At 40.3% G+C, this 26,463-nt stretch overlaps 1 protein-coding gene across 1 annotated transcript in view; it reads right to left on the bottom strand.

Moving 5' to 3' along the window:
- Positions 1-1,710: 1,710 nt before the first annotated feature.
- FAM83B (family with sequence similarity 83 member B) overlaps positions 1,711-26,463 on the bottom strand; it is a 26,619-nt gene continuing 1,866 nt past the window's right edge. Inside the window, 4 exon segments of the mRNA XM_032216510.1 lie at positions 1,711-4,216; positions 9,097-9,221; positions 15,173-15,209; positions 15,211-15,335. Of these exon segments, the coding sequence (XP_032072401.1) occupies positions 1,792-4,216; positions 9,097-9,221; positions 15,173-15,209; positions 15,211-15,320 (2,697 nt within the window). The 5' untranslated portion in view covers positions 15,321-15,335 and the 3' untranslated portion in view covers positions 1,711-1,791.

Here is a 26,463-nt window from a genome sequence, read left to right as displayed (position 1 = left end):
GTACTCCGATATGAATACTGAACTTGTCATTCTCGTTCAGAGACACAGACACATATAAAAATCTCAGGGGAGTTGAGATTATTATGGTAAAAACCAACCCTTGACTGCTTATGTTGCCAAAACATCCAGCATCCTGGTTTGTCTTATAGGTTCGAGGTTCATTTTATTTATATGCCGCCCTATTCCCAGCAGGACTCAGGGCGGCGCACAAACCCAAGGAGGGGAAGGGAAACACAAACACTACAAATACAAGCATTTAAAATAGCCAACAGACACACAATCAAGAGGGGAAGGGAACTCATCAACCCCAGGCCTGCCGACACAGCCAGGTTTTAACGGCTTTTCGGAAGGCCTGGAGAGAGGTGAGGGTCCGAATCTCCGCTGGGAGCTCGTTCCAAAGGGCCGGAGCCGCCACAGAGAAGGCCCTCCCCCGGGTAGTGGCCAGATGGCATTGGCTAGTAGACGGAACCCGGAGGAGGCCTAATCTGTGTGATCTAATGGGTCTTTGGGAGGTAATTGGCAGCAGGCGGTCTCTCAAGTACCCAGGTCCAATATATCCTTAGAGGCCTCACGTGCTTTAAATTAAAACACATTTTCTAAAACACCTTATTTTTGCAAGGTCCGGTGATCATAAAACGGTGTCATTATAGGAAAAAAACTCTATGCTTGTGAGACTTTCTAAAACCAGAACTTTTCAAGAAACTGATAGCAGCAACAGCATCATTAGTTCATTAAGATGACATAGATCTTGGGCCATCCATTACAAGTAGCATATGTGCCTTATGACTGTGGGGTTGTGGAAGATTAAAAAAAACCTCTGCCTTTTGCTACATAAAACATGTAAATACTGAACAGGTAATGAGAGTAATTAAATATGTTGCACCAGACCCAGATTTAATAAAAGAATTGTCAAGGCCTAAGAATCTTGTTTGGAGATGAGTTGGAAGTCACCTCCTTTGCATATGGATTTCTTCCCTAACTTCCTATTTTCCCTAACATTAGTTTAGTGGTGATTTGTAAAATGAAAAATTGTGCATGGATTTACAAGCCATGTTATGAGGCATTAGAAGTTATTGGTTCCCAAAGTGGCAAGTATGGTTAGAGAAAATCAAGAAATAGGGAATATACATGCACAAAGAGAAAAAATAGGGAATATACATGCACAAAGAGAAAAAAATGACAATTTCCTGAGCACCTAAGCCAGCACTATTTACATAACATATTAAGGCATATTTTTAACGATTTGTGGGAAAAGTCATGGTGGCTTGATTCATACATAAAACTAACCCATAATTGGTGAATTTGCACATGATATACCTGTGGTTACAATTGAAAATTGGAGTTAAATAGAGAATTCTGCATTTCCAATATATACATATTTCCTTTAGAGAAGGAAAAACTAAAAAGGAGATAGACTGTGTGATGAACAAATGAGGATTTATTATGAAAAAGGGAGAAATATTGTGAAATAAGTGGTCTTTTTGTGACTGGAGTTCAAATGTTTTCCTTGGCTTGCTATGTCATATTTTTTGTTATTATTATTATTGAAATATGAAGCATCAAAAGTGAATTTGAGCAAATCTCAAATTTAATGTAGAAATACATAAAAATCCAATTCCAAAACTTCCATACAGCCAATGCTTTGGAATGATTATTATATACATATATTTGGCAGTGTTCTGCAATAACTATACCATTAAGCTTTATGAAAGCTGCCCGCCAGTCTAATTTGTTAGGTATTTACAACACTGAAAGGTTTTTTAAAAGCCCCCCCCCCTCCTTACCCAGGTTTCACTTGTTTTTATACAAAAAATTCCCAAATTTTTGCATAATTCCTCGAAATTTGTTTTCGTTTGGATGTAGTGGGTGGTATAAACCAGGATTGTAAGTAAGCACCTGATTGCTCCTCCCATAATTATTATGGGCGGTCTTGCTGTTTCCCTCTGGCAAATGACCGCTGGCTTTGGATGTCATTGGCTGAGCCGAGTTTTCCAGTTTGCAGAATGGTTCAAAGCGACTGTAAACCCGCCTTTCGGTGAAGCGAGGCCTTACGAGCTCCTCGTGAGGCTTTGGGCTGGGCAGGCGAGAGCTTGGGCCACCCACCCTTTGAGGAGAGATCGCTCGGGGAGCAGGCAGGGGTACTCGCTCCCGGTTGGCATTGGCACGCAACTCTCTGGCATCTTGGTACTGAATTTGTTCTGTGTTAAATCTGGGGGCCGACGGGTCACCAGGAGGCACTTCCAACAAGATGCTCTCCAAGGGTTTCGCGGCTGGGCCTCTTTTAGTAGTTTCATCGGATGGAGGATTGGGAGATCTGGGAGACTTTGGGGGCTTGGGAGATTTTGGGGGCCTGGGAGACTTGGGAGGCTTGGGAGATTTGGGTGATTTAGGCCGGATGGCAATATCTTCTTTACTCTTATGCAGGCTCCCTTGGGAATTTGATGAGGAGGTTCTCCTTCGCCTTGGAGAACAATCCGTCTTCGTTTCAGAGGTTTTGGGTTTTTGATTTTCATCACATTCGGACGTCAAAGTGTCAGAACTGCTACACATTCTATAAAAAGCAGCAGTTTTGTTTTTGGACAAATTTTCTTTCTTTTCTGGGGTAAGGTTCAACAAAGATCTTAGTTTCTGCGACCCCTTTTTCAGGAAATTCGGGGAATTCTTATTTTCTTTCTTCGACGAGGCATCCTTATTGGGGTCTTCTTTGCTAGATTCAACTAGTACAGCTATAGAAACAGCCTTGGCAGAAGGCGGCTCCTTTGGTTCAACTTGGTGGCTCTTATCCTTGTCTGACACGTGATTTGCCATACTGTGCAAACTTTTCGAGTTTTTACAGCTCTCTTCTAGAGGCGGCTTCGGGTGCTTAAATCTATTCCTATTTAACGTGCTGTAGATGTAACTGGATGCCTCTTTGCTGTCCCCGTGATCCATAATGGAATTCGACTGGTCAAATATGGGAAAGCTTCGCCTTTTCAATATACTTTCGTTTTGATGGTTCTTCTGGAATTCTCTTGGCTTGGTTCTGTTTAGAGAGGAATACATATAAGGAGGTTTCTCCTTAGGAACAGGCAAGGCTGCGCTTGGTTTTACATCTTCTGAAATCGGCTGCAAGGTATGATTGTTTACTATATCAGGCTCCAGTGGGATGTTAGGGATCGGTTCGGCCTTAGTGCCATCAGCTTCATCTTTCTCTTTAAGGATATGATTGGGGGTTGATTTAGGTGTTTCGCTGCCCTCTGACCCAATGATCGTCGAATTGGAAGAACTTGCACAGCTGTTTACTTCTTTCTGCTCTGGCAACGTGGGCTTGAAAACAAAGGAGGAGCGAAGCCGAGAATGGGCATACAGGGCATGGGCTTTGATATTATCGGCTGGATCGTAACTCTCGGCCCTGTCTCCTAACCCTGAGCCATTTGAATCCTCCGGGAAATCCGACTGATCATTTAAATATGATTCAATGCGCCAGTTGCGTAGGAAAGACTTTGTGGTGCGCTCAAGGGTTGGCATTCTCTGCTGGAGGAAACGGATATGGCTGTCGGTCCCGTTGAAAGATCTCCGTACGATCGAGTTCCTGTCTGCAATATTGAGCTTCGGCGGTGGAAATCGATCAGCTAAGCTCTGTTGAGGCACCTTGTGGTTGGTATGGCTCCCGTGCAACGAAGATACAATACTGAGGCTATCAGAGGGCACTTTCCAAAGGTTTGATGGATTATTTGCTCGGTTCGTTGTTCTATTATTGAGCATCAAATAAGGAGTCCTTTCTGGCTTCTCCCCTGCATAGCTGTGCCTTTTCCAATGTTCATTGGCATCATTAGGTTGGTATTGCTGTATTCTATTCTGCATATGGAAACCTGGAGCAAACTGGGGCTTGTGAAGTAAATGATTTCGAGGATTGAACTGGTCGTTTTCATTTATTCCATATCTAGCAATACCTCGTGTCTTCAGAACGGTGGGATCTAGATTATGAATCTTGTCTTGCCATCCGGAAAGGTTACGCTGACTAGAAATGGAAGCTAACGAGGAGCGTGAATGCTGGTAGGCTTCATTTTCCCAGAGTGTTCGGCAGCTATTGATTCTAACTAATTCTGGAGCAAATGAACTCGGAACAGAAGACCGGGCATACAGCGTCCTAAATTCTTCGTCAAAGGATTCAACAAGCTGCCCTGTGATTATCTGGACCATACTGAGATTGGCTTTTTCAAATGACCACATGAAGCTGAAAGTTTAAAAAAAAGAAGACGATAATTAACCATTTAAATCAGGAATAGATTAAATCTGATATATTTGTGACAGGGCTTTGTGTTGTAACTACGACATTCAGAGGGCAAAATCTCCAAAGGAAAGTTATGAAAGAACCCAAAACAGCAATCTGAAAATCTCCCTGGGAAAAAAGATATTCCTGATAAAACAAGAGGCTAAAATATAGCCGAGGTGGTGCAGTGATTTAATGCAGCACTGCAGGCTACTTCAGCTGACTGCAGTTCTGCAGTTCGGCTGTTCAAATCTCACCGGCTCAAGGTTGACTCAACCTTCCATCTTTCCGAGGTGGGTAAAATGAGGACCCGGATTGTTGTTGGGGGCGATATGCTGACTCTGTAAACCGCTTAGAGAGGGCTGAAAGCTCTATGAAGCGGTATATAAGTCTAACTGCTATTGCTATTGCTAACATTAAAAAATCATGTTGATAAAAATATGGAATGTACGATGGATATAAGGATCACTCAGAGATAATATATTTCAAGTACTCTAAAGAACTATCAAGAGTAAATGGGATAGGTGATTATAGTTATCATCAAAACTTCAGCTATATTTCCCAAACGGAAGCTCTATTATCTGTAAAATATCCGCATTTTGTTAGATTTCATCTAATTAAACAGAACCTGTTCTGCAATTAATTTGCCTGAATTATTTAACAAGTGTATAAGTTGCTCCAACTTTATACTACTTCTATAATTTAGTTGTGAGACAGAATTTTAAAAATAATGATTTTAGCCTAACTACTTAATATACTTAGCACTGCAAACCAAAAATTGTCATCTTTTTTTTTTTGAAATCCAACTCTTATGCATCAACTAGGCAATATGCCCTCAGTATGACCTGCACAGAAATCTATCTCTTTATTACTAATTCAAACTGTCAAATTCTACACCAGCCTAAAAAAGCCTTAACAAGGGTGGGGGGGCTCCTGTATAAGATGTTCACTCCTTAAATAATGCCTGAAAAAGACATTTTAGCTATTTTAACCTTAGGCTGACAACTTGAAATCTGAAGCGCTACTTGCAAATCAATTTTTGAAGGTTGCAATCTTGTTCACTTTCTCCTCTCCGAAACAGCATGGGGAGTAATAAAAGTCAAAACTGAAGCCTCACCATTTCATACATGTGGGCCACATAAATGCAAGAATTAAAATGTGTTCAGTTTCAGAACGTGTGATATGAAACAATGGGATTAAATAACAGGAAGGGCTATTTTTTATTGTTTTCTTTTTATCTTTTTTATTCCTTTTTCTCATTAGATTAGGATCCTGAGGGGGGGGAGGGAGGGACACTTTTAATTTTGATTAATTAGTGCAATGTTCTAGGAATCGGTTCCACCACAAAACTGCATTCGACTAAAGGGCGCTCGACGAAACCGCGTAGCTGACATCATCACAGGGCGACAACAGCGCGGAGACAGAAGCACGCTGTAAACGCTAAACCTAAAATTAACCCCTAAACCTAAACCTAACCCCCCTAAACCTAATCCTAAACCTAATCCTAAACCTAACCCTTAACCTAACCCTTAACCTAACCCTAACCCTAACCCTAATCCTAACCCTTAACCTAACCCTAAACCTAACCCTAACCCTTAACCTAACCCTAACCCTTAGCATAACCCTAAAGCTAACCCTAAAGCTAACCCTAAAGCTAACCCTTACCTTAAGTTGAATCGGCTTGCTTTCAAAGCGCTATTTAAAGCACCCTTCTTTCTCCGCACTCGCTGTTGTCGCCCTGTTGATGACGTCAGCGACGCGGTTTAATTGGGCGCGCTTTAGTCAAGCGCGGTTTTGTCGTGCCACGCTAGGAATCACTCTAAAGACCAGACTGTAATATTCCCACTCTGTCTGGGTGACTTTGGCCCTGTCCTTTCTCTTAGGCGTGGGAAGGAATAAGACAATGGCAAACCACCTCTGGAAATGTTGCTAAAATAACTGCAGGAACATGTACAAGCAGTTGCCAGAGGCCAAGGATAATTCAAAGGTACCCTATATATTATTCGTTTATAGTTTGCTCCTTATGTATATGAACTTCCTTCTTCCAAATATTTCCAGATGACAAGTACAGGATTAAACAAATAAGATGGGGGACATCTAATACGGAGTGAGCAACCATTAAAGAAAAACAAATAATGCACTTGATCAGTTCTGCCACTGGAGAGTAGAGTATCTGAGGACAGCTGCTCCGAACTTTCTAAACAATGCCTGTTAATTAGATTCACAGGTATTGCCACCATTTAGCAATAGCAATAGCAGTTAGACTTATATACCGCTTCATAGGGCTTTCAGCCCTCTCTAAGTGGTTTACAGAGTCAGCATATCGCCCCCAACAACAGTCTGGGTCCTCATTTTACCCACCTCGGAAGGATGGAAGGCTGAGTCAACCTTGAGCTGGTGAGATTAGAACCGCTGAACTGCAGATAACAGTCAGCTGCAGTGGCCTGCAGTACTGCACCCTAACCACTGCGCCACCTCGGCTCTTTAATCACATGGTCATTAATTGAATCCAGCTTTCCTCGATTGACTATGCTTGCTTGCTGGAAGCCAATTAGGACTGGTGATTACATGACCTTGGGGTGCTGCAACCATCATGAATAACATAGCAATAGCAATAGCAGTTCGACTTATATACCGCTTCATAGGGCTTTCAGCCCTCTCTAAGCGGTTTACAGAGTCAGCATATTGCCCCCAACAACAATCCAGGTCCTCATTTCACCCACCTTGGAAGAATGGAAGGCTGAGTCAACCCTGAGCCGGTGAGATCTGAACAGCCGAACTGCAGAACTGCAGTCAGCTGAAGTAGCCTGCAGTGCTGCACTCTAACCACCGCACCACCTCGGCTTTACCATCTATGATTTATCATCTTTTGAAAAGAGACATTATGTTAGGCGAAAAGACTACTTGCCCTAAAATACAGACTCGACTTCATAGCTGTGTCAAAAATTGAAATATGGTTGGAAATCACATCAGAATCTTGTGTTTTTAATTCTTCTGTCTGTCTGGCCCCTGCCCTGCCTCTTAAGGACAGAGCGGGCATAGGTAATAACATGGACAATACTACTGGATTGGGGTGATTGGGTAAAATGTTTGCACTGTGAACACTACAGTGCTAATTTCATCAATCTGACCTCCAATAGAAGAGGATATTTGTAGCTCAGGGTTGAACTGTGGGCAGGGCCGGATTTTCCTATAGGCTAACTAGGCTTCAGCCTAGGGCCTCAAGATCAAGAGGGGCCTACATTCAAATTGTTAGCAAAATTAAAATTACACTATTCTAAAAACAGTGAACACTAAAACACGGAACCGAAAATAAGGAGAAATTCTACCCATATGAATAATAAACAAACATACAAATGTATTGGTTAAGATCGTTCCAGCGCCGCGGCAGTTGGGGAGCCCGCCCACGTTCCCAGCACCGGCGGTCAGGCGAGAGGCGCGGCCGCTCCCAGTAGCCGCCCCGTCGACGCGGAGCCCACCAGTGGCCAGGCAGGTGAGGGCGAGGGGGCCGAGCTGGGCAGCTGAGCGCAGCAGGGGAGGCGGCTGGCCTCGCTGCCTTTGCCGCAGAGCAGAGCCGTCCTCCGTCAGGAGGCCAGCTATATATATTGATATATATTGATATATATCACAGTAATGATGTATTTTATTGTCTCTCATGTAATTTACAAACTTAAAAATGGGAGGTGAAAGGGCCTCATAAGTGGAATAGCCTAGGGCCTCTTTTCATCTAAATCCGGCCCTGACTGTGGGGTCTTTGGTGATCTCTGAGCTTGGTTGTTTTCTTGCATTTCTATTTTCAGCTCAGTACCATCATTAGTGCTAGAAGGTTCTGGAACACTCCCACCAACACTGACCGGGCAAGCTATCTGTATATAAACAGAGAGAAACCTTCACGCCCTTATGGTACTTTGGGGGTAACGAAACATTTGCAAGAAAACAACCCAGGTCAGAGAGCACCAAGGATCTCACAATCTGACTTCTCTTTCCCCTCAAAAAAAGCCAATGGTTCACTCATTTTAGTTTTTAAGCCCTGAAACCTACATCCCAAATAAATCCTGCCCTCGTCGCAGTGGTGGGTTTCAAAAATTTTTAGAATCTCTTCTGTAGGTGTGGCCTGCTTTGTGGGAGTGGCTTGTTGGCCATGTGACCGGGTGGGAGTGGCTTGTAGGCATGTAACTGGGTGGGAGTGGCTTGCAAGACATGTGACTGGGTGGGCATGGCCAACTTGTAAAATGTGGTGAAATTCACTTAACAACACTCTTGCTTAGCAACCAAAATGTTCGCTCAGAAACTCTGGCATTTGAAGCACGCAAGTCTTAAAGCTATCAAGTTACAAGACCCTTGCACCCCTAACTCTTTAGAAAAAAACCCAGGGGTGTTCAAACTTGACAGCTTTAAGACTTGTGGATTTTAACTCCCAGAATTCATCCTCCAGCCATGTTGGCTCAAGAACTCTGGCATTGAAGTGTGCAAATCTTAAAGCTGTCAAGTTACGACCCTTGCACCCCTAACCTTTTAGGAAAAAACCTCAGGGGTGTTCAAACTTGACAGCTTTAAGACTTGTGGACTTCAACTCCCAGAATTCCTCCTCTCGCTCTTAATCTTGATGATGTGCGGACGGGCGGGGGGAGGGAGCTGGAACCGGTTCTAAACGGCACTGTAGATTTGTGGAACCTCTTCTATAGAAGAGCTTAGAACTGGCAGGAACCCACCCCTGCCTCGCCCTCACTACAGTTTGGGTAACTTTTAACTCACAGAAGTTGTATTATCCTCATGCAAAAAACCAGAAAGAAATGGGGGTGTTTTCATTCATACTCAAAATAAATAAGTGTATCAATTCTTACCTGTAGGTACCATACATAACTTTCTTACAGTCAATAAGAAGAAACTTTTGCTCCATTTTTCCATGAAATTTTGCCCCCGACTTGGAGAAATAATCTTGTCCTTTTACAGTACGTACTCTCATGTTCTATAAAACAAGGCAAAGCATAACATAAAAAACTAGAATGTTGCATTATTGAAGCTGCATCCCAAGTGTATTTACTTAGAAGTAACTCCCCAAAGGCTTAATACTAAGCAGGTTTGCATACAATTGCATTTTAAGCATACATTATACACCACACACGTAGTCATGTATTTACTTTCCCTGAGACAAACTTTAAATGAGGTCAGTAAAACATATTGCCTAGTGAGCAAGTTTAGGAATACAGATTATTTTAAGTTCTTTTATTACGTGCCCAAATTATTTCAATATTCATTTAGCCAGCGGTATGTGCACGCAGAAAACGGCTTCCATATATAATCTTTCAGACAGATGTGAGACATCTGTTTAACTGTTTATTAAATTTATAGGCCGCCAAATCCCGAAGGACTCCGGGCGGCTTACAGAAACAGAGATTAAGAGAAATTAAAAAACAGATAAAGCACGACAAATTTAAAAAGACACAACATGCACCCAATCTAAGCGAGGCTGGACCTCAATCCAGAGGTCAACAGCCCCAGGCCTGCCGGAATAGCCAGGTTTTAATAGCTTTTCGGAAGGCCATGAGAGTGGGTAGCGTCCGGATCTCTGGGGGTAGCTCATTCCATAGGGCCGGAGCTGCAACAGAGAAGGCCCTACTCCGAGGCATTGCCAGCCGACATTGTCCAGCTGATGGCACCTGGAGAAGGCCCATCCTGTGAGATCTTATCGGTCTTAGGGAGGTGTGCAGCAGAAGACGGTCTCTAAGATATCCGGGTCCTAAGCCATGTAGGGCTTGAAAGGTGATAACCAGCACCTTGAATCGTGCTCGGAGACCAATGGGAACCAGTGCAGCTCGCGGAGGATAGGTGTAATGTGGGTGTACCTAGGTACACCCAGTATCGCTCGCGTGGCTGCATTCTGGACTAGTTGTAGTCTCCGAACACTTTTCAGGGGCAGCCCCATGTAGAGCTACATCTATAGAAGCCATGGCATTACATAGTAATGCTGGTAGCATAGATCAACTGTGATTCTAACCCTAACTTTTATTTAATTTTCCATCTGTGAGGAATGATGCTCATTCTATACAGATGGATATAAAGATACAAATGATCACCCTTTCAAGGCCCATTGGTCATCAACAAGTACGATCAATGCCATCTCACTACTATAATCCATCTTAAAACCTGACTGAGAAGAATCTAAATAACCAGCCTCCTCCAGGCTCCTGACCTGCACAGCCTCTAGGCATGGGGACAAGACTTAGATAGCATCACTTGAGAAGCCCAGGACCGAGATGCATAATTGGGTTTCATGTTGATACTTGAACCCAAACTGACAGATGACCTCACATAGTGGTTCATGTAGATGTCAAGCACAAGGTAAGAGCATTGAGCCTTGAAGTACTCCATAATTAAGGAATTGTTAGTTCAACCTCATTTACACCCTGTCGACACCAACTGGAATTGGCCACAAAGATCACAGAGATTGTTGAGAGGGCAAATCGTCACCTTCTTCAAAGCAGGTGGAACATCCCCTCAATTCAAAGAAGCATTCACCACCATATGCATCTACCCACATGTCATCTTCTGGGAGGCCTAGTCAACCCAGAGGAACAAAGATCTAGGACACACAGGTGGCAGAACTCGGAGGTGCCAAGGTGTCTGTCCCAAGAACTGACAAGATCAAGCTCTTCCCAGCTAGCCAAGCAAGTTCATATCTCAGACAACTCCATGGGATCTGAACAGCCAGAATCTAACTCTGAGTGACTTTATCCAACAGTTTAATTCTCATAGTGACATTGCAAAGATTGCCCTTATCTAAGAGGAATCACATTGCCTTAAAGAAGGCAATGATCAATGATCTGCAGTTGCAATGAAAATGGAAATTTCTGCCGCTGCTTTTATTGCCACAAAGTACTCCTTAATAAAAGCTCCTATGTGTCCTATGTATGGGACTTGGTGGCTCAGCGGCTAAGATGCTGAGCTTGTCGATTAGAAAGGTTGGCAGTTGGGTGGTTCGAATCCCTACTGCTGCTTAATGGAGTGAGCTCCCGTTACTTGTCCCAGCTTCTGCCTAACAGTTCGAAAGCACGTAAAATGCAAGTAGAAAAAATAGGAACCACCTTTGGTGGGAATTCCATGCGCCTTTGGCATTTAGTCATGCCAGGAACATGACCACGGAGACGTCTTCGGACAGCGCTGGCTCTTCGGCTTTGTAACGGAGATGAGCACCACTCCCAAGAGTCAGAAACGACTAGCACATAGGTGTGAGGGGAACTTTTACCGAGGTGGCGCAGTGGTTAGAGTGCAGTACTGCAGGCTACTTCAGCTGACTGCTAGTCAGCAGTTCGGCTGTTCAAATCTCACCGGCTCAGGGTTGACTCAGCCTTCCATCCTTCTGAGGTGGGTAAAATGAGGACCCGGATTGTTGGGGGCAATATGCTGACTCTGCAAACCACTTAGAGAGGGCTGAAAGCCCCATGAAGCGGTATATAAGTCTAACTGCTATTGCTATTGCTATTGCTACCTTTACCTTTATGAGTCTTTGGTTGAATCTACTCTTTGTTTTCCTCCAGGGACAAAACTGACTTGTAATAGAATATAAACAATGGCTCATAGTAGAAGAATTTACATCTCAGTATATAATGGACTTTTGAAATGTTCCGTAATCTGATAGGTTTGTTCAGCCATCACTCTCACACCTGTGAACCACCTGTCCACGGAATGAATACTCCAAAGTAGAATATAAATTATGTTCTGTCGATCTCTTTTAATCATCTTCTTACCATACTTCGGAAAACCACTACACATTCAATATGTAACATGAACTGGAATGTTTCCTTTTGGAATATTTTGCAGATTCTGCTATTAAATAATTTAATTATATAACACAGGATATGTGTTATCAACTTTGGTTTGGCATAAAAAAAATGAGCTGTAACTGAAAGTGTGAAATATTAACATTGGCACCTGTTCTGACCCCCCTCTTCCCACACCAACACACTCCGAGTCAAAGATACTTTCCGGAATTTATTAACAGACAGACAGGTCCTTGGCAGCAAGCCGGCACAGATAAGTCGTGGCAGCAATCCAGCCTGCCAAGCTCACAATTCCAAGCTCACATTAGTTCTTGCGTTGACTTCTGCAATAAGGGCGTGTGCACAAGCAGTCTTTTTATAGCCTGGAGAAGAGCCTAATGACCACCAGCTGAGTGCAATTACCTCCTGTAACTGCACAACTGTTCCTGATGCCTATTAGCTCTTCGGTGCCGGGCATCCAGGAACAACTCACTGCTGGCTTCTGGATCACTCCCCCTTGTCTCCTCCCCACTGGTCCAAGACTCAGGCGCCTCCTAGTGGCCAACCAGACTCTCTGCGCCCTGCTCAGAGTCGGAACCCTGTCCAGGGTCCTCCAGAGCCGACTCATAGGGCCCCTCGCTGTCGGAGTCTGGTGGCAGCTCCAACGGCTCCTGCTGGGCCACAACAGGTACCCTACAGAACCTCACTGACATCAATAAAATTTACTTTTGAAATGCAATTATTGTTGTTATTACTACTAACAGTAATAACAGCAGCAGTATTGTACACAATATTATTCTTCCTTTCTAGTGGTGCGTAGGATCAGACTGTAATCTTGTCAGTGGGAAAAATGCTAGAAATTAATAACAGCACACAATTTCCAGTAGTAATCATCTCATCAATATAATCTATAATGTAATGAAACATCTCATATATCTGAAACTTCATTATCTCTGCATGAGGCATTCATTATTATTAAGCAACTAGTGCAGAGTTAAAACTAGCGTGTCACTACTTGCCTAAATATTTGAATTGTCAGATTCATCAGCTTAATTGGGAAACATTTTGTAAACAAACTGTTTTAGCACTTTTTTTTAAGAAAGTAAACCACATTGAAGCATCCTCTCCAGAAGTCTTAGTCCCATGGTAGCTGTTAACAAGCCCTTGTTCCCATTATGTCCTTCTTCTTGTTAAGCTTAGGTTTTTCACTGCTTTTAATGCGTGGCAAATCATAATTTGTATTATCTTAAGGTGGAAAAAGAAAGGTTTGCAATTTTTTTCAGTAAGCGAACTTTCATCCAAAATTTTAGGCTGTCCAGTGCTTCAGATTCAATCTTGCATCACAGTCTGTCGGAATGTAAAATAGTGCCTATCCACATTGCCGTCACCTCAAGGCTTGATTACTGCAATGCGCTCTACATGGGGCTTGCCCCTGAAGAGTGTTCGGAGACTACAGTTAGTCCAGAATGCAGCCGCGCGAGCGATATCGGGTGTACCTAGATATACCCATGTTACACCTATCCTCCGCGAGCTGCACTGGCGTCCCATCGGTCTCCGGATGCGCTTCAAGGTGCTGGTCGTTACCTTTAAAGCCCTACATGGCCTAGGACCTGGATATCTGCGGGACCTCCACCTGCCACATACCTCCCAACAACCCATAAGATCTCACAGGCTGGGCCTCCTCGGGTGCCGTCGACCCGGGCAATGCCGGCTTACGACCACTCGGGGAGGGCTTTCTCTGTAGCTGCTCCAGCCCTGTGGAACGATCTACCCGCAGAGATCTGGACCCTTCCCACTCTCTCGGCCTTCCGAAAAGCCACTAAAACTGGCTGTTCCAGCAGGCCTGGGGCTGTTGACCCATAATGAGGTCCAGCCCCATCTAGGACTGAGTGTATGGTGTGTTGCTTTAAATCTATCTTTTCTTTTTCTATATTTTAGTTTTTATTTTTAATAAGGAAAGGAAAGAGACCAGGGCGTCCTCAGTAGAGGAAAATATGTAAATGCAACAAAGGTTAGATTGGAGGGAGGGAGGGGCAGTAGGAAAGACAGGATGGAGAGGAGAAAGGAGAGGAACAGGAAAAAGGGAAAGGCAGAAGAAGGGGGAAGGTTAAAAAGAAGGAAGAGAAGGAGAGAAGGGAAGGGAGAGGTGGAAAGAAGGAAGGAGAGAAGAAAGAGAAGATGGGAAGGAGGGAGGGAAGAAGGTAGGGAAGCAAGGAGGGAAAAAGGGATGGAAGGAAGGAGAGAAGGAGAGTAGATAGGAAGGAGGGAAGGAGGGAAGAAAGGAAGGAACGTAAGAGAAGAGAAAGGAGGGAAGGAAGGAAGAAAGGAGGGAGGGAGGTATGAGAGAAGGAGGGGGGATGGAGAGAGGAAAGGGAAGGGGAAGAAAGGAGGAAAGGAAAGAAAGGAGGGAAGGAAGGAAGGAGAGAAGGAGAGAAGGAAGGGAGGGAAGGAAGGGGAGTGGGAAAGAAGAAACAAGGGAAGGAAAGAGGGAGGGGAGAAGATACCTAACCTTTGATGTCTATATGATTTGATATTATGGGAATGTCTTGAAATGCAGTCAATGTAAAGCAAAACAGTGGATGTTGTATTGTCTTTTACCAGCTATTGGTTGTTGTATTTTTCTTTTACTAATAAAAATGTAAATATAAAAAAATAAAAAAAAATATCTTGGATTTGTAAGCCGCCCAGAGTCCTACGGGATTGGGCGGCATATAAATTTTATTAAATTCAAATTCAAAATTCAAAGTAACAAATATGTGGTATCGTGGAAGGATGCTCTGCTTTACGGTGTTGCAGAAAGGGGCTATGCATGCACTTCCACATGTGCTAAAGCATCTTTTCAAACTGAAACAAGTTTTCACACAGTCTACCAAAACAGTACATTAAAATCGCATATTGTTCAGCTGAAAATAAGTGAGGAAATTGGATTCAGAGTGGAAGAAAGAAATGATGGGAGAAGGAAATATTTACTGGTTGAGGGGGAAAAAACTCAAACAAATGAAACTACTTCATAAGTGTTTTTGAGCTGGAGTTTGTAATTACAGTGTAAACATGAATGTGCATCTTTGACATTCTAGTAAACTCTACATTATAAAGCAAGAGGAATGTAAAATTTTCATTCATTCATTTGAATTCCCGATACATGAAACATTACACTTACCCTGAGTCTTTGTACTTGGCAACCTGTTTTTCTGTCATCTTAAGAAATGACTGAAGTTTGATTCGTCAAGCAGAAGATAGACTGAAACTCCTCTGGTGGATGCTTCCACAATTTCTTTGAAAATATCTACATCTGTAAATATATCCATAACTATGGCAATAACCTAGATGAGGGAAGAAAGAGAGAATTGTACCTCTTTACATGTTAACCATAACTAAAATATTTAAAATATTTTTAAATATTACAGCTTCTTGTAATACACCATTCTGATACTGCACACAGTGTGACTCTATTTATAATGCATATAGGATGATACTATTTATTAATATGAAGCCTTACATATTAGAGAGCCGAGGTGGCGCAGTGGTTAGGGTGCAGTACTGCAGGCCACTTCAGCTGACTGCTATCTGCAGTTCAGCGGTTCTAATCTCACCGGCTCAAGTTGTAGTAGTAGTTGTAGTTGTAGTTGAGTTTATTTATAGGCCGCCCTTTTCCCTGAGGGGACTCAGGGCGGCTAACAACTTGTATGGGAAGGGAAGACATACAATAACATAAAAACACGATGTAAAATTAAAATCAAGCAACATTCATTCAACATTCGGTTGGAGGCGGATTATAGTCTTACCCCCAGGCCTGGCGGGATAGCCAGATCTTGAGGGCTGTGCGGAAGGTCTGAAGGGTGGTGAGGGTACGAATCTCCACGGAGAGATCGTTCTAGAGGGTCGGAGCTGCTACTGAAAAGGCTCTCCACTCTCTCCTCAAGGTTGACTCAGCCTTCCATCCTTCCGAGGTTGGTGAAATGAGGACCCAGACTGTGGGGGCCATATGCTTACTCTGTAAACCGCTTAGAGAGGGCTGAAAGCCCTATGAAGCGGTATATAAATCTAACTGCTATTGCTATTGCTATATATACCTGTAAATAATCTTTAGGCACTTCAAGCAAAATAAGCAACAAAAAACTATGATAAAATTTAAATAAAAGAGCATAATAAAATAACCAATTTTATTTATGGCCAAAAAGTCAAAACTCGGCAGTGGATAAAACACTGTTTATCAAGTAAAATATTTAATAGATATTATATAACAGACATATTAAACTTGAGCTGATTGATTGTTACTAAAAGCCTTGTTTTATGGTTAAAATCTGGCTGTTGCCACTGTAATCTTAGGATTTTCATTTGCAGAACACTTTTTATATACCCAAAAGCATCTTTTCCTAGTTTTGATTTTAAAATAAGCCAGACAACATTTTGCTTAAGAATCTTACAAAATTCACAATGCAACAAAATATGACCCACTGTTCTAGGATCAGTACTATTCCAGGGATAAAATCTTTGAGAAGTAGAATTTTTTTTGATATCTACTACCTAGCCTATTTGATGGTGACACATTTAATCTGGTTTTGAAAAGCTATTCTGTATTTACTTAAATATAAGCTATTCAAATATTTAGGGAGTTGAAAAATATATCATATGATAATTCCAAATGTTGCAGGTGTACACAATATTTTGACTTTGTCCATTAATTCCTGTCCTGAATTATCTCATAGTCTTTGTCTGATACTATGAATCGCTGATGACATACCCTGGAGAATAAATATTAAGGAACAATGCCAATGACTAATTGTTTCAGTCACCCGTTTAAACCATAAACCTACAAAGAATTCATGTGGGATTTCCTGAAGCAATCCTTCCTTGTTCTTAGAAACATATTACTTGTAATCAAAACTCAGCAGTGCTTAACCAAACCTTTGTTATCAAATGGTACTGCCCAGTTTCCATGAGATTAACAGAATTCGAATCACGGCTTGGGTCACTTAAAAAAATAGCTTTAAAAATTCACCTGCAGCTCTGCTATGGTATTAGTAAATGTGAACTCCATATAAAATTTGAGACATCATTCTGGCATTTAAAATGTTTATTGCTGCAGGAACAATTTCCTTCTTTTGAGTAAAAATACTGAAGCAAGGCCATCGTAGTTGATTTCTGCTTTCAAATGTTCTGCTTACAATGCTATTGCCAAGTTAGAGCAAGGTTAAATAAAATGCCAGATAAGTAAAATTTTCTACTTGTGTTATTAAATGATCTTGAATTTTCTAAATAAACTTCTTTACTCCCCCCCTCTAAAAAAACAAAATCTTAGTTTTATCATAGTTAATTTGCAATACATTTTCTTGCCAATATAATATTTCAGGTCTAATTTAATAGGTGAAAGAAGAACATTATCATCTGTAAATAACAAAGCATGAATCTTCCTTTAGCTAATAATGGACAATGGCCCTCAACCTGACATAGTGTGATCTCCAGTGCTTTAACGGAAAGTTATATAATGCCATCATGTCTCAATCTGTTATTTCATCGAAATGTCATCTCTAAAGGAACCGTTTCTGTTTTATCTAAGTTGCATTATACTATCTTAACATACATCCTCATTAGATATTATAAGGTGCCTGTCAAGAATCAAACCAAAGTTTGGTTCTCTTAACAAATCAAACAATCTGAAGTTTAGCGCAGTTATAACACATACAAATAAAATACCAACTGTTCCTATGACTCATTCAATGTAAAAGTGCAAATATAAAATATCTAATTCATAAAAGGTGCAACTGAAATAAATGAGTCTTTAAACCTGTTTAAATATCTGCCGCGACCAACTTTAAATGGGCCATAATGGATTGCCCTTTTATTAATAATCACTTTTTTTCTTAAATAATCACAGACCGACCTGTGAGATGATTTCTGAATTCTTGCATGAAACATCGTGTATTTTTTTAAATCGCTAAGAATTAATTCCTTCGAGCACTTAGCTTTGTTATCATTAATTTGGCATCCAAACTGATGTTCATGTACATGGATTGCAGTATAGCTTAGGCCAGCTGACAAGGACAATATACTTAGTTTACTAAGAATGTTATAGATTCTTAAAAGAGTAACATTACTATAATTGTTCGTTTCAAAGTATCCGAAGGCTCTTTAGATTAACACAGTGTTTCTCAACCTTGGCAACTTGAAGATGTCCGGACTTCAACTCCCAGAATTCCCCAGCCAGCATTTGCTGGCAGGGAATTCTGGGTGTTGAAGTCCAGACATCTTCAAGTTGCCAAGGTTGAGAAACACTGGATTAACACATTAAGACAACTCTCTTGATGATGTCATGCAATTCCATAGTTTTTGTTATGGGGCTGATAGGAGTAACTGAATGAAGTATTTATGACAGCAGAAAATTGCTGCAAAAATAGCATTACTTTAAATTATGGAATCTTAGAATGAGAGGATTCTGGAAATCTTCTAGTTCAGCTTCGTATCTATTACAGAAATCCTGGTTCACAGTTTCCAGACAAATAGTTATCAAATCTTATCAACAATAGTCTACTATTTCCCGAAGAAGTTTGTTCTGCTATAGGAAAGCGATTTGCATGGTGTGCTTATTGTAGTGGGTGATATTAATCAAGTTGATTTGAAAGCTACTCTCCCCCATTTCCATCAATATATGGACTTTGCAGAGTGGAGAATACACTGGATCTTGCTGTTCTTGCTGCGATGATAATGGAACCCAGTAAAGGAAATGGAACCCAAAAGGAAAATATTCGAATAGAAAAATAGGAAAAAAATATTTAATGGGAAATGAATCTGCTGTCTCAGAGATTTAAATTTGAGTCAATAAAATACCTTCCCACCTCCCCAAAATAGCAGTCTCCAAAAACTATCATCTATTTTATGAAGGTTCTTCAAATGTTGATTTCTATTAGCACAAACAAGTATATAATCTGTCAGAAAAAAAGATAATGAAAAGTAGAATTACTGAGTTACATTTTGAAAAAATGTGGTGGCAGAATTATATTCTGGTGTGTAAAGTTCTACCTCAGGTGTACGTAAATGGTCTGTTTTATTCATAATGATAAGGGATATTCTATAGTGGTGCATTATGGAATCATCACAGAATATATTTTAAAGCTTCAAAGGAACTTTATAAAGAAAGATTATGTATGTGGGATCTAGGAAAGATGATTTTTTATCACATGATCAGCACAATCATCCAAAAAGCACATTAATCACAAAGCTTTCAAATATGGCAGGACTTTTATTTTTTGCTCAGTTACATGGTAGCAATAGCCAAGGTGGCGCAGTGGTTAAATGCAGTACTGCAGGCTACTTCAGCTGACTGCAGTTCTGCAATTCGGCTGTTCAAATCTCACCGGCTCAGGGTTGACTCAGCCTTCCATCCTTCCGAGGTGAGTAAAATGAGGACCCGGATTGTTGTTGGGGGCAATATGCTGACTCTGTAAACCGCTTAGAGAGGGCTGAAAGCCCTATGAAGCGGTATATAAGTCTAACTGCTATTGCTATTGCTATAGCTGTCCTTGGGAAGTTGTCTGCTTTATATCAATTTCAGAAAGCCAGCTTAGTATAGTGAGTAAAGACGCCAGACTAAAAACCAAGAGACCTTAAGTGCTAATCCTACTTTACGCATCAAGCCAGCTGGGTAACTTTGGGCCAGTCACTCTCACTAAGCCAAGAAAATTAAGAGGCTTGTCCAGGCAGTCGCCCGGAGTCAAGATTGACTTGAAGGCACATATAGTCACACAAAAGATGAGTAATAAAGAAAATTGAAGTGCTAATAAGACAAACCCAAGTAATTCACAGGGATTGAATCAGTATTCACTGATCACTCAATATCAGCCATGAGTCAAAACTGTTAAGCTGCTAACTTTGTGCTTTTAACTATCCTTGGGAAACAAGATAATACTTGAAATCACGAAGGAACGAAAACAGCACCTGGCTTTTCAGTATTAGGATTAACTCGTAAATGCATTGTGGAATGTTTGTTTGGTTTTTACCAATAGCAATAGCAGTTAGACTTATATACCGCTTCAGAGGGCTTTCAGCCCTCTCTAAGCGGTTTACAGAGTCAGCATATTGCCCCAACAACAATCCGGGTCCTCATTTCACCCACCTCGGAAGGATGGAAGGCTGAGTCAACCTTGAGCCGGTGAGATTTGAACAGCCGAACTGCTGAACTGCAGTCAGCTGAAGTAGCCTGCAGTGCTGCACTCTAACCACTGCGCCACCTCAGCTCTTCTCTTCTCTTACCATCCTATCCTATCCTATCCTACCCCCTCTTTTCAGCAACTCCAATGGGTTCCATTAGGAATCCTATAGTAAAAGTTCCTTTTTCGCAGAAAATTTAAAAAATGGAGAAAGAAAAACAAAAGTGAATGTGCCGTGTGACATCTTGGCTGTACAGATAGTCCTCGGCTTACAACGTTTCACTTAGTGACCATTCAAAGTTACAACGGCATTGAAAAAAGTGACTTGCCTTTTTGACAGTTACACCCTTGCAGCTTCCCCATGATCAAAATTCAGAGGCTGGGCAACTGACTCATACTTATGACCGTTGCAGTGTCTCGGGGTCATGTGATCCCCTTTTTGTGACCTTCTGGCAAACAGAGTCCATGGGGAAGCCAGATTCACTTTACAAGCAGGTTACTAACTTCACAACTGCAGTGATTCACTTAACGGTGGCAAGAAATGTCGTAAAATGGGACAAAACTCACTTAACAACATAGATTTTTGGGCTCAGTTATGATCGTAAGTCGAGAACTACCTGTAATTGCCTGTAAGAAATTCAAACATCCAGTGCTAATGTGAAAAATTGAAGACACTTCTCTTTCAAGTAAAGGATCAGAATGCTGTGACTCACTTGATCTGCATTGAAAATAAAATGGTTAAAACCAACTAAAGATGTTGCGTTTCACTTCATCTTGTCTTTAAGACATTATAGAAGAATTCTTCAGGTGTGCTGAAACTCAACACACCTTCTCCCTTTTCCTCTAGGAAGCAGAAAGCACTACATCTTACTGGAGCTCTGGTATTCTCACAGAGTAGAAAGTGGCTCTTTAGATGCAAAGCAACCGGTTAAAGCATTAAAACAAATTAAAAGCTAATCTGTTTGCAATTTGCAAACAGTTTTGAAGAGCAAACAACAACGTACTGTGTTACAATAACCATGGCATGATTACTACTTCAGGAGATGATCCACTTGACTAGAAAGTCAGACAGTTGGCACCGAAGCTGAAAATCAGCAATGGCATTCTTGGCCACCTCTACCACCTGATCACCCAGGAACAATGGTAGACTGGAGAATCCCATAATATGGCACAGAAATGCAAGACCGTCTATTGCCATTCTGTCTGAGATTGCTTTCAAAACCTCTTATCTATCCTGAACAACATGTTCTTTACCTGGGTGGAGAGGGAGATATAATATTCCCTAAGCAAAGTATTTTGTATTGTTAAACAAGATGTGTCTCTTAGAGCAAACAGTTTTGGAGAGAAATGCTGAATAATTTCTAGTTTCTCCTAATTCACTCTCTATGGGAACTTAACTGTCTCATAAAATTGACCCACAAAAAGAGGAAATCCTAAGTCTTTTGAAAATGAATACATTCAGTATGCATAAATCTTTTAATATCATTCACTTAATTTACATTCATACCGTATGTATGCAAAAAAAAAGAGATTATAGTAAAAGCAAGCTACAGTATTTATCAAAAATAAAAAAGAACACCTCCACTAGAAATTGATTTCTACAACTTAGAAGCATGTCATTTTTAAGTATAACTCAGCATTAACACATGGCTTTATACAGTCTTCAGGATGCATTTAAGTTTTTTATTCATTCCGTGTCAGAGGCCCGAGTTATCTTTAAAAAAGAAAGCTGTGATTCAAAATTCCAAGGCACCATTAAATATTATACAGAATTAGTCCATATATAAAACAAAAGATTGAGGCTCCAGACCATAACGAAAGAACAGAATGAGTTCATTTCTTTAAATCATCACTGATTTCTTTCCAAAGACTCCAGCAATTTAAATTTCATAAACAGCATCTCCCAAAGATTAATTAAAACTATTGCATTTCATTCTATTGAAGCTATTGAAGAAAGTGGAGCGAATCCAATTTTCACATTGTGAAACTTAGAAGATAATGAAGATGATGCTAATGATAAGTGGTAAGGAATTAAAAGAAATTTAGAAGCATATGCATTCTCTTTTTCACTTTAGGCTGCATTTCATTATTCCATCTGTAGGCTTTGAAATTTATTGCAAGGTGAACTTTCCAAAACTGTACACAAAATTAATTTACTTTCACAGGAACCCTTAAGAACACCATTATGCTTTATAAACATCATGTCATAAAGTACCCTAAATTGGACACGCATTCATATGCACAAACAGTCTCTCATATATACAAAAACAATTCCTTTGCACTTTGAGAAACATATTCAACTGGAGATAAAAAAGTGTGTAGAAATCCCTTGACTTAAAGAAGGAAGAAGGAAGAGAAGGGAAGAGTTAGGAAATTGAGAAACCGAAAAAGAGAGGAAGAGAGCTAGTTATTTCATCACAGGGGAGAAATGAGTGAAAAATCATTTTAGAAGGCATTGGGCAGAAGATAGTATGTAGTTTGAGAAAGAATTTTGTGGGTTTGAGAGAAAATTATTTGCATGTGTTATTTCTATTTGGAAGAAATACATTTAGAAGAATTGTTTTTAGAATAATTTATTTAAAACTGGTAAAAAAGAGACTTGTGTCTTCATGGCAAGAAGCAGTAGGCCTTAAAGAAATGTATTTCTAAGGAGTGGTAGAGGGGGAGGGGAAGTAGGGTAGAGGGGAATGATGGAGGGAAGATAGAAAGTTGGAGGGGGGCAAAAGAAAGGGTGTATGGAGGGTCGAAGAGGTACATTGGGTTTCTATTTTGGGGGTATTATTGACAAGAGGAATGGCTGTGTTTATTGTTTAATGTTATATGGCCCCGGTTGTGCACAGTATATATGTGACTGTACGAAAATGAAAATGGAAAATAAAAACACATTTACAAAGAAATGTATTTCTAGCTCACTGATGCATCTTTCTTTTTAAAAAATGGGATTTTGTTGCAATTATAAATATTTCATTTGCTTGTGATTGGTATTGTGTATCGGTGCTTCCATGCCTAAAAATCCACATGTAGCCACCGACCACCAAAACACAGAAGATCCATGGTTTAGATCCATTAAAATTTTTCAAATCTAAATGCTCTAAAAACAAGACAAACATATTATTCAATGTTAAACTGAAACACAGATGTCTCTAATCTGTGAGCCTAGTGGTAGATGTACTTCATGGGAACCATGACATGTGACCAGTTTAATTAAAATATTTAAAATGTCTTTTAATATATCATGCACTACTTCAAATAAAAATATACAGCATCCTAGTAACAGTAGGACGATTCCTCCTAACACAGCACTAGATTAGCATTCCCATTAACTCTCCCAAATCAGTTCTTTTGTGCTTTTGAAAATTTTAAACGTGGGAATGGAACATTTTATTATGAGGCCTTATATTTCCTGCCTTATTTCAATATTTTTCTATTGAAAATCACTACCAAATTTAGCCAAATTTCATTGTGTGATTGATTCGAGATGTCGGGGACATCTGCCTTTAATCTGTGAACTCCAGGTTGGTCATTCCTGTCTAATACAAAGAACAATTTTAAAAGATTTTGTGTGCGTCAGAACTATGCAACTATAGAATTAAAACTCTCAGTTATACATTGTGTTTCAAATAAAGCATGTGTGTTAAATGTAAACACAAATTTATGTCACACTGTTTGTAGAATTGGCCCCAGTTGTGCCAGTGGTTAAAAATCTTTAACCAGTCACGTGATCGCCAAAAGCAAGGACTGCTGAACTTGGATTAAATTAGTTCCATTCTAATTAGTACCTAAGAGATTTTGTCATATAATTGTTCAGTTCAATAGCAATCCATGTAACCACCCAGCTAACTTACTTGCCTGTTTTATGCATAAACGGGATGTAAGGTAAGATCTCATTTATGAACAGCTGGAAAAGTAAAACTGGCTGTGATCCCATTTCACTGCCAATTTTATTTTTCCAGGTGTTCCAACTTACAAAACCTGATGATGGAGTGGACTATGAAATATTAGAAAAGGGTTCACCGACAAATGCGCGATAGACATATGCCGCGCCGACAAACCGTGACGGACAAATGAGCGCCGTCAAAATCGCTAATTGATTTTCGACAAATGCGTGCCGACAAATGCGCGATGACAAAATCGCGCCAGTGAGTAACCCAAGAGCCGAGGTGGCGCAGTGGTTAGGGTGCAGTACTGCAGGCCACTTCAGCTGACTGTTATCTGCAGTTCAGCGGTTCAAATCTTACCAGCTCAAGGTTGACTCAGCCTTCCATCCTTCCGAGGTGGATGAAATGAGGACCCAGACTGTGGGGGCGATATGCTGACTCTGTAAACCACTTAGAGAGGCTGAAAGCCCTATGAAGCGGTATATGTCTAACTGCTATTGCTATTGCTACCCTAACCCTAACCGTAATTTTTTCATTTTTATTGTGCTTGTCATCGCGCTTTTGTCGTCGTGATTTTATCGTCGCAAATTTGTCGGCACGATTTTGACGTCGCGTTTTAATCGGTGCTATTTTGTCGGCACGCATATATCTATCGCGCAATTGTCGGGTCACGTTAGAAAAGCACATGAACAAGCTAAACTTCTAGCAAAGGGAAGAGTATCATATTACATAGTAATGGAACTACTGGTCTATAACCATGTTCTGGTTATTTAAAATGAAGAAAACAGACTATAGAGCAAGGTTCTCATAATGGTCAATATGACCCCCAAGGGTCAATTGGACTTTCCAATTATGGTTCATTGCACAGTCAGTCAGATGTTCAAACTGGATATGGCATTTTTGTCCACATATCCAACCCTTCCTAAGGATTTGGATAAGGTGTGAATGTTGGATTATGTTACAGGTATTGTTGCAGGATGTTCTGAGTGAAGCTGCCTGTTGCAATTGACTGATGGTGAATTTGTCAATGACAATTAAGTTCAAGTGGTTGCACCAGTTGTTTTGGATTTGCAAGGCGCCTATCACTTTGTTTTCTTTTGCAACAACTGTCAAGTATCATCTTCTTGTTAGGCTTGATCTTCATATCACTGACAATTATGCTTTTTATCAGGAAGCATGACTGGATAAAACTCCACTTGTGTATTTTTTTTTTGAATATACTGTTCTTCTTTTATGTCAAATATCTCCCACTTATTTTAGATTCAGTCAATACTTTCATAGCCACAGATGGCATACAATTAGTGTAACGTTTTCAAATTCTCCTTAAATGTATTTTCAACACAGCTACCCAAGGGAACACATATTTCCTAAATTCAGATTCTACCATATCTTCCATTACAAACAATAACCCTATTCTATTAGGATGTTTTAAATGTTTTAAATAAAATAAGTAATGTACATATAAAATATTAACTTTATAAATGTTAATTATAAATATCAGGGCATTATTAAGTCCTCAAAATTCTGCAAGGAAATGAGAATGAAGAATATAGAGTAAAATTACTGAACAAGGTTAGCAGTTATACAGCATTGTCCTCATTCTATTAACTTGGTTACACCAATGAAATTTGTAAACTCTCTGGCAATAAAAAATCAGAAAAAGCACAAATTTTATTTATACAGCATTCACTAACTTAGAACTCTAAAGAGCTATAATTCAGAATATATCATAATTGGTTGGGTCTTGTAATACCAGACTCACATAAATGTCTGAAAGCTGATCAATAAATTTTTTAATTAGCTCAATTCATCTACATAGTCAAAATGATCTATGATAATGCCATATCAAATTACTTTTGCCACTCTGTGTTGTGATGTCTGGCATATACCGAGCCAACTTTTGAGCTGTGCCACGTCTGTCCTTTGCTAACAATTATTCAAAATAATTGCACTGACGCAACTGTTGTTTTAAATTGCATGGCAACTAAATAACATTAATGATTCAATCAAGAGTTCCATGTGAGGGGGAAAAAAGGCACTCACAAAGTTACCATTTATTTCCATGAAAAAATCTATGTACCATATGCAAATAAACCCCCGTAAATTCGATTTTCTTCATTGAAACAAATGGAGATATCTTGGCAGGTTTTAAATTAAATTAAATACATGCATATAAACAATATAGAAGAAACATGTACCCCAATGTTTAAAGTATTACATTTGAGGCAAATGGGGGAAGCAACGTTGTTAAAACCTGGCTCAGCTAAAGAAACTGAATCACCATCAAAGATACAACATATTTTATTGTGCATATGAACAATACAGTGTAAACTGGAGACCTACAACGTATTGGCAACTTGTTGGGTAGCTCTGAGCAAAGCAGAATCAGTTTTATATATCCTTGGGACTACTACACTCCAAATGCA

This window comes from Thamnophis elegans, chromosome 4 (assembly GCF_009769535.1).
Source record: "Thamnophis elegans isolate rThaEle1 chromosome 4, rThaEle1.pri, whole genome shotgun sequence".
NCBI classification, from domain to species: Eukaryota; Metazoa; Chordata; class Lepidosauria; order Squamata; family Colubridae; genus Thamnophis; species Thamnophis elegans.
Note: the sequence above shows the minus strand (reverse complement) of the source record. Positions and strands in the feature narration are given on the sequence as shown.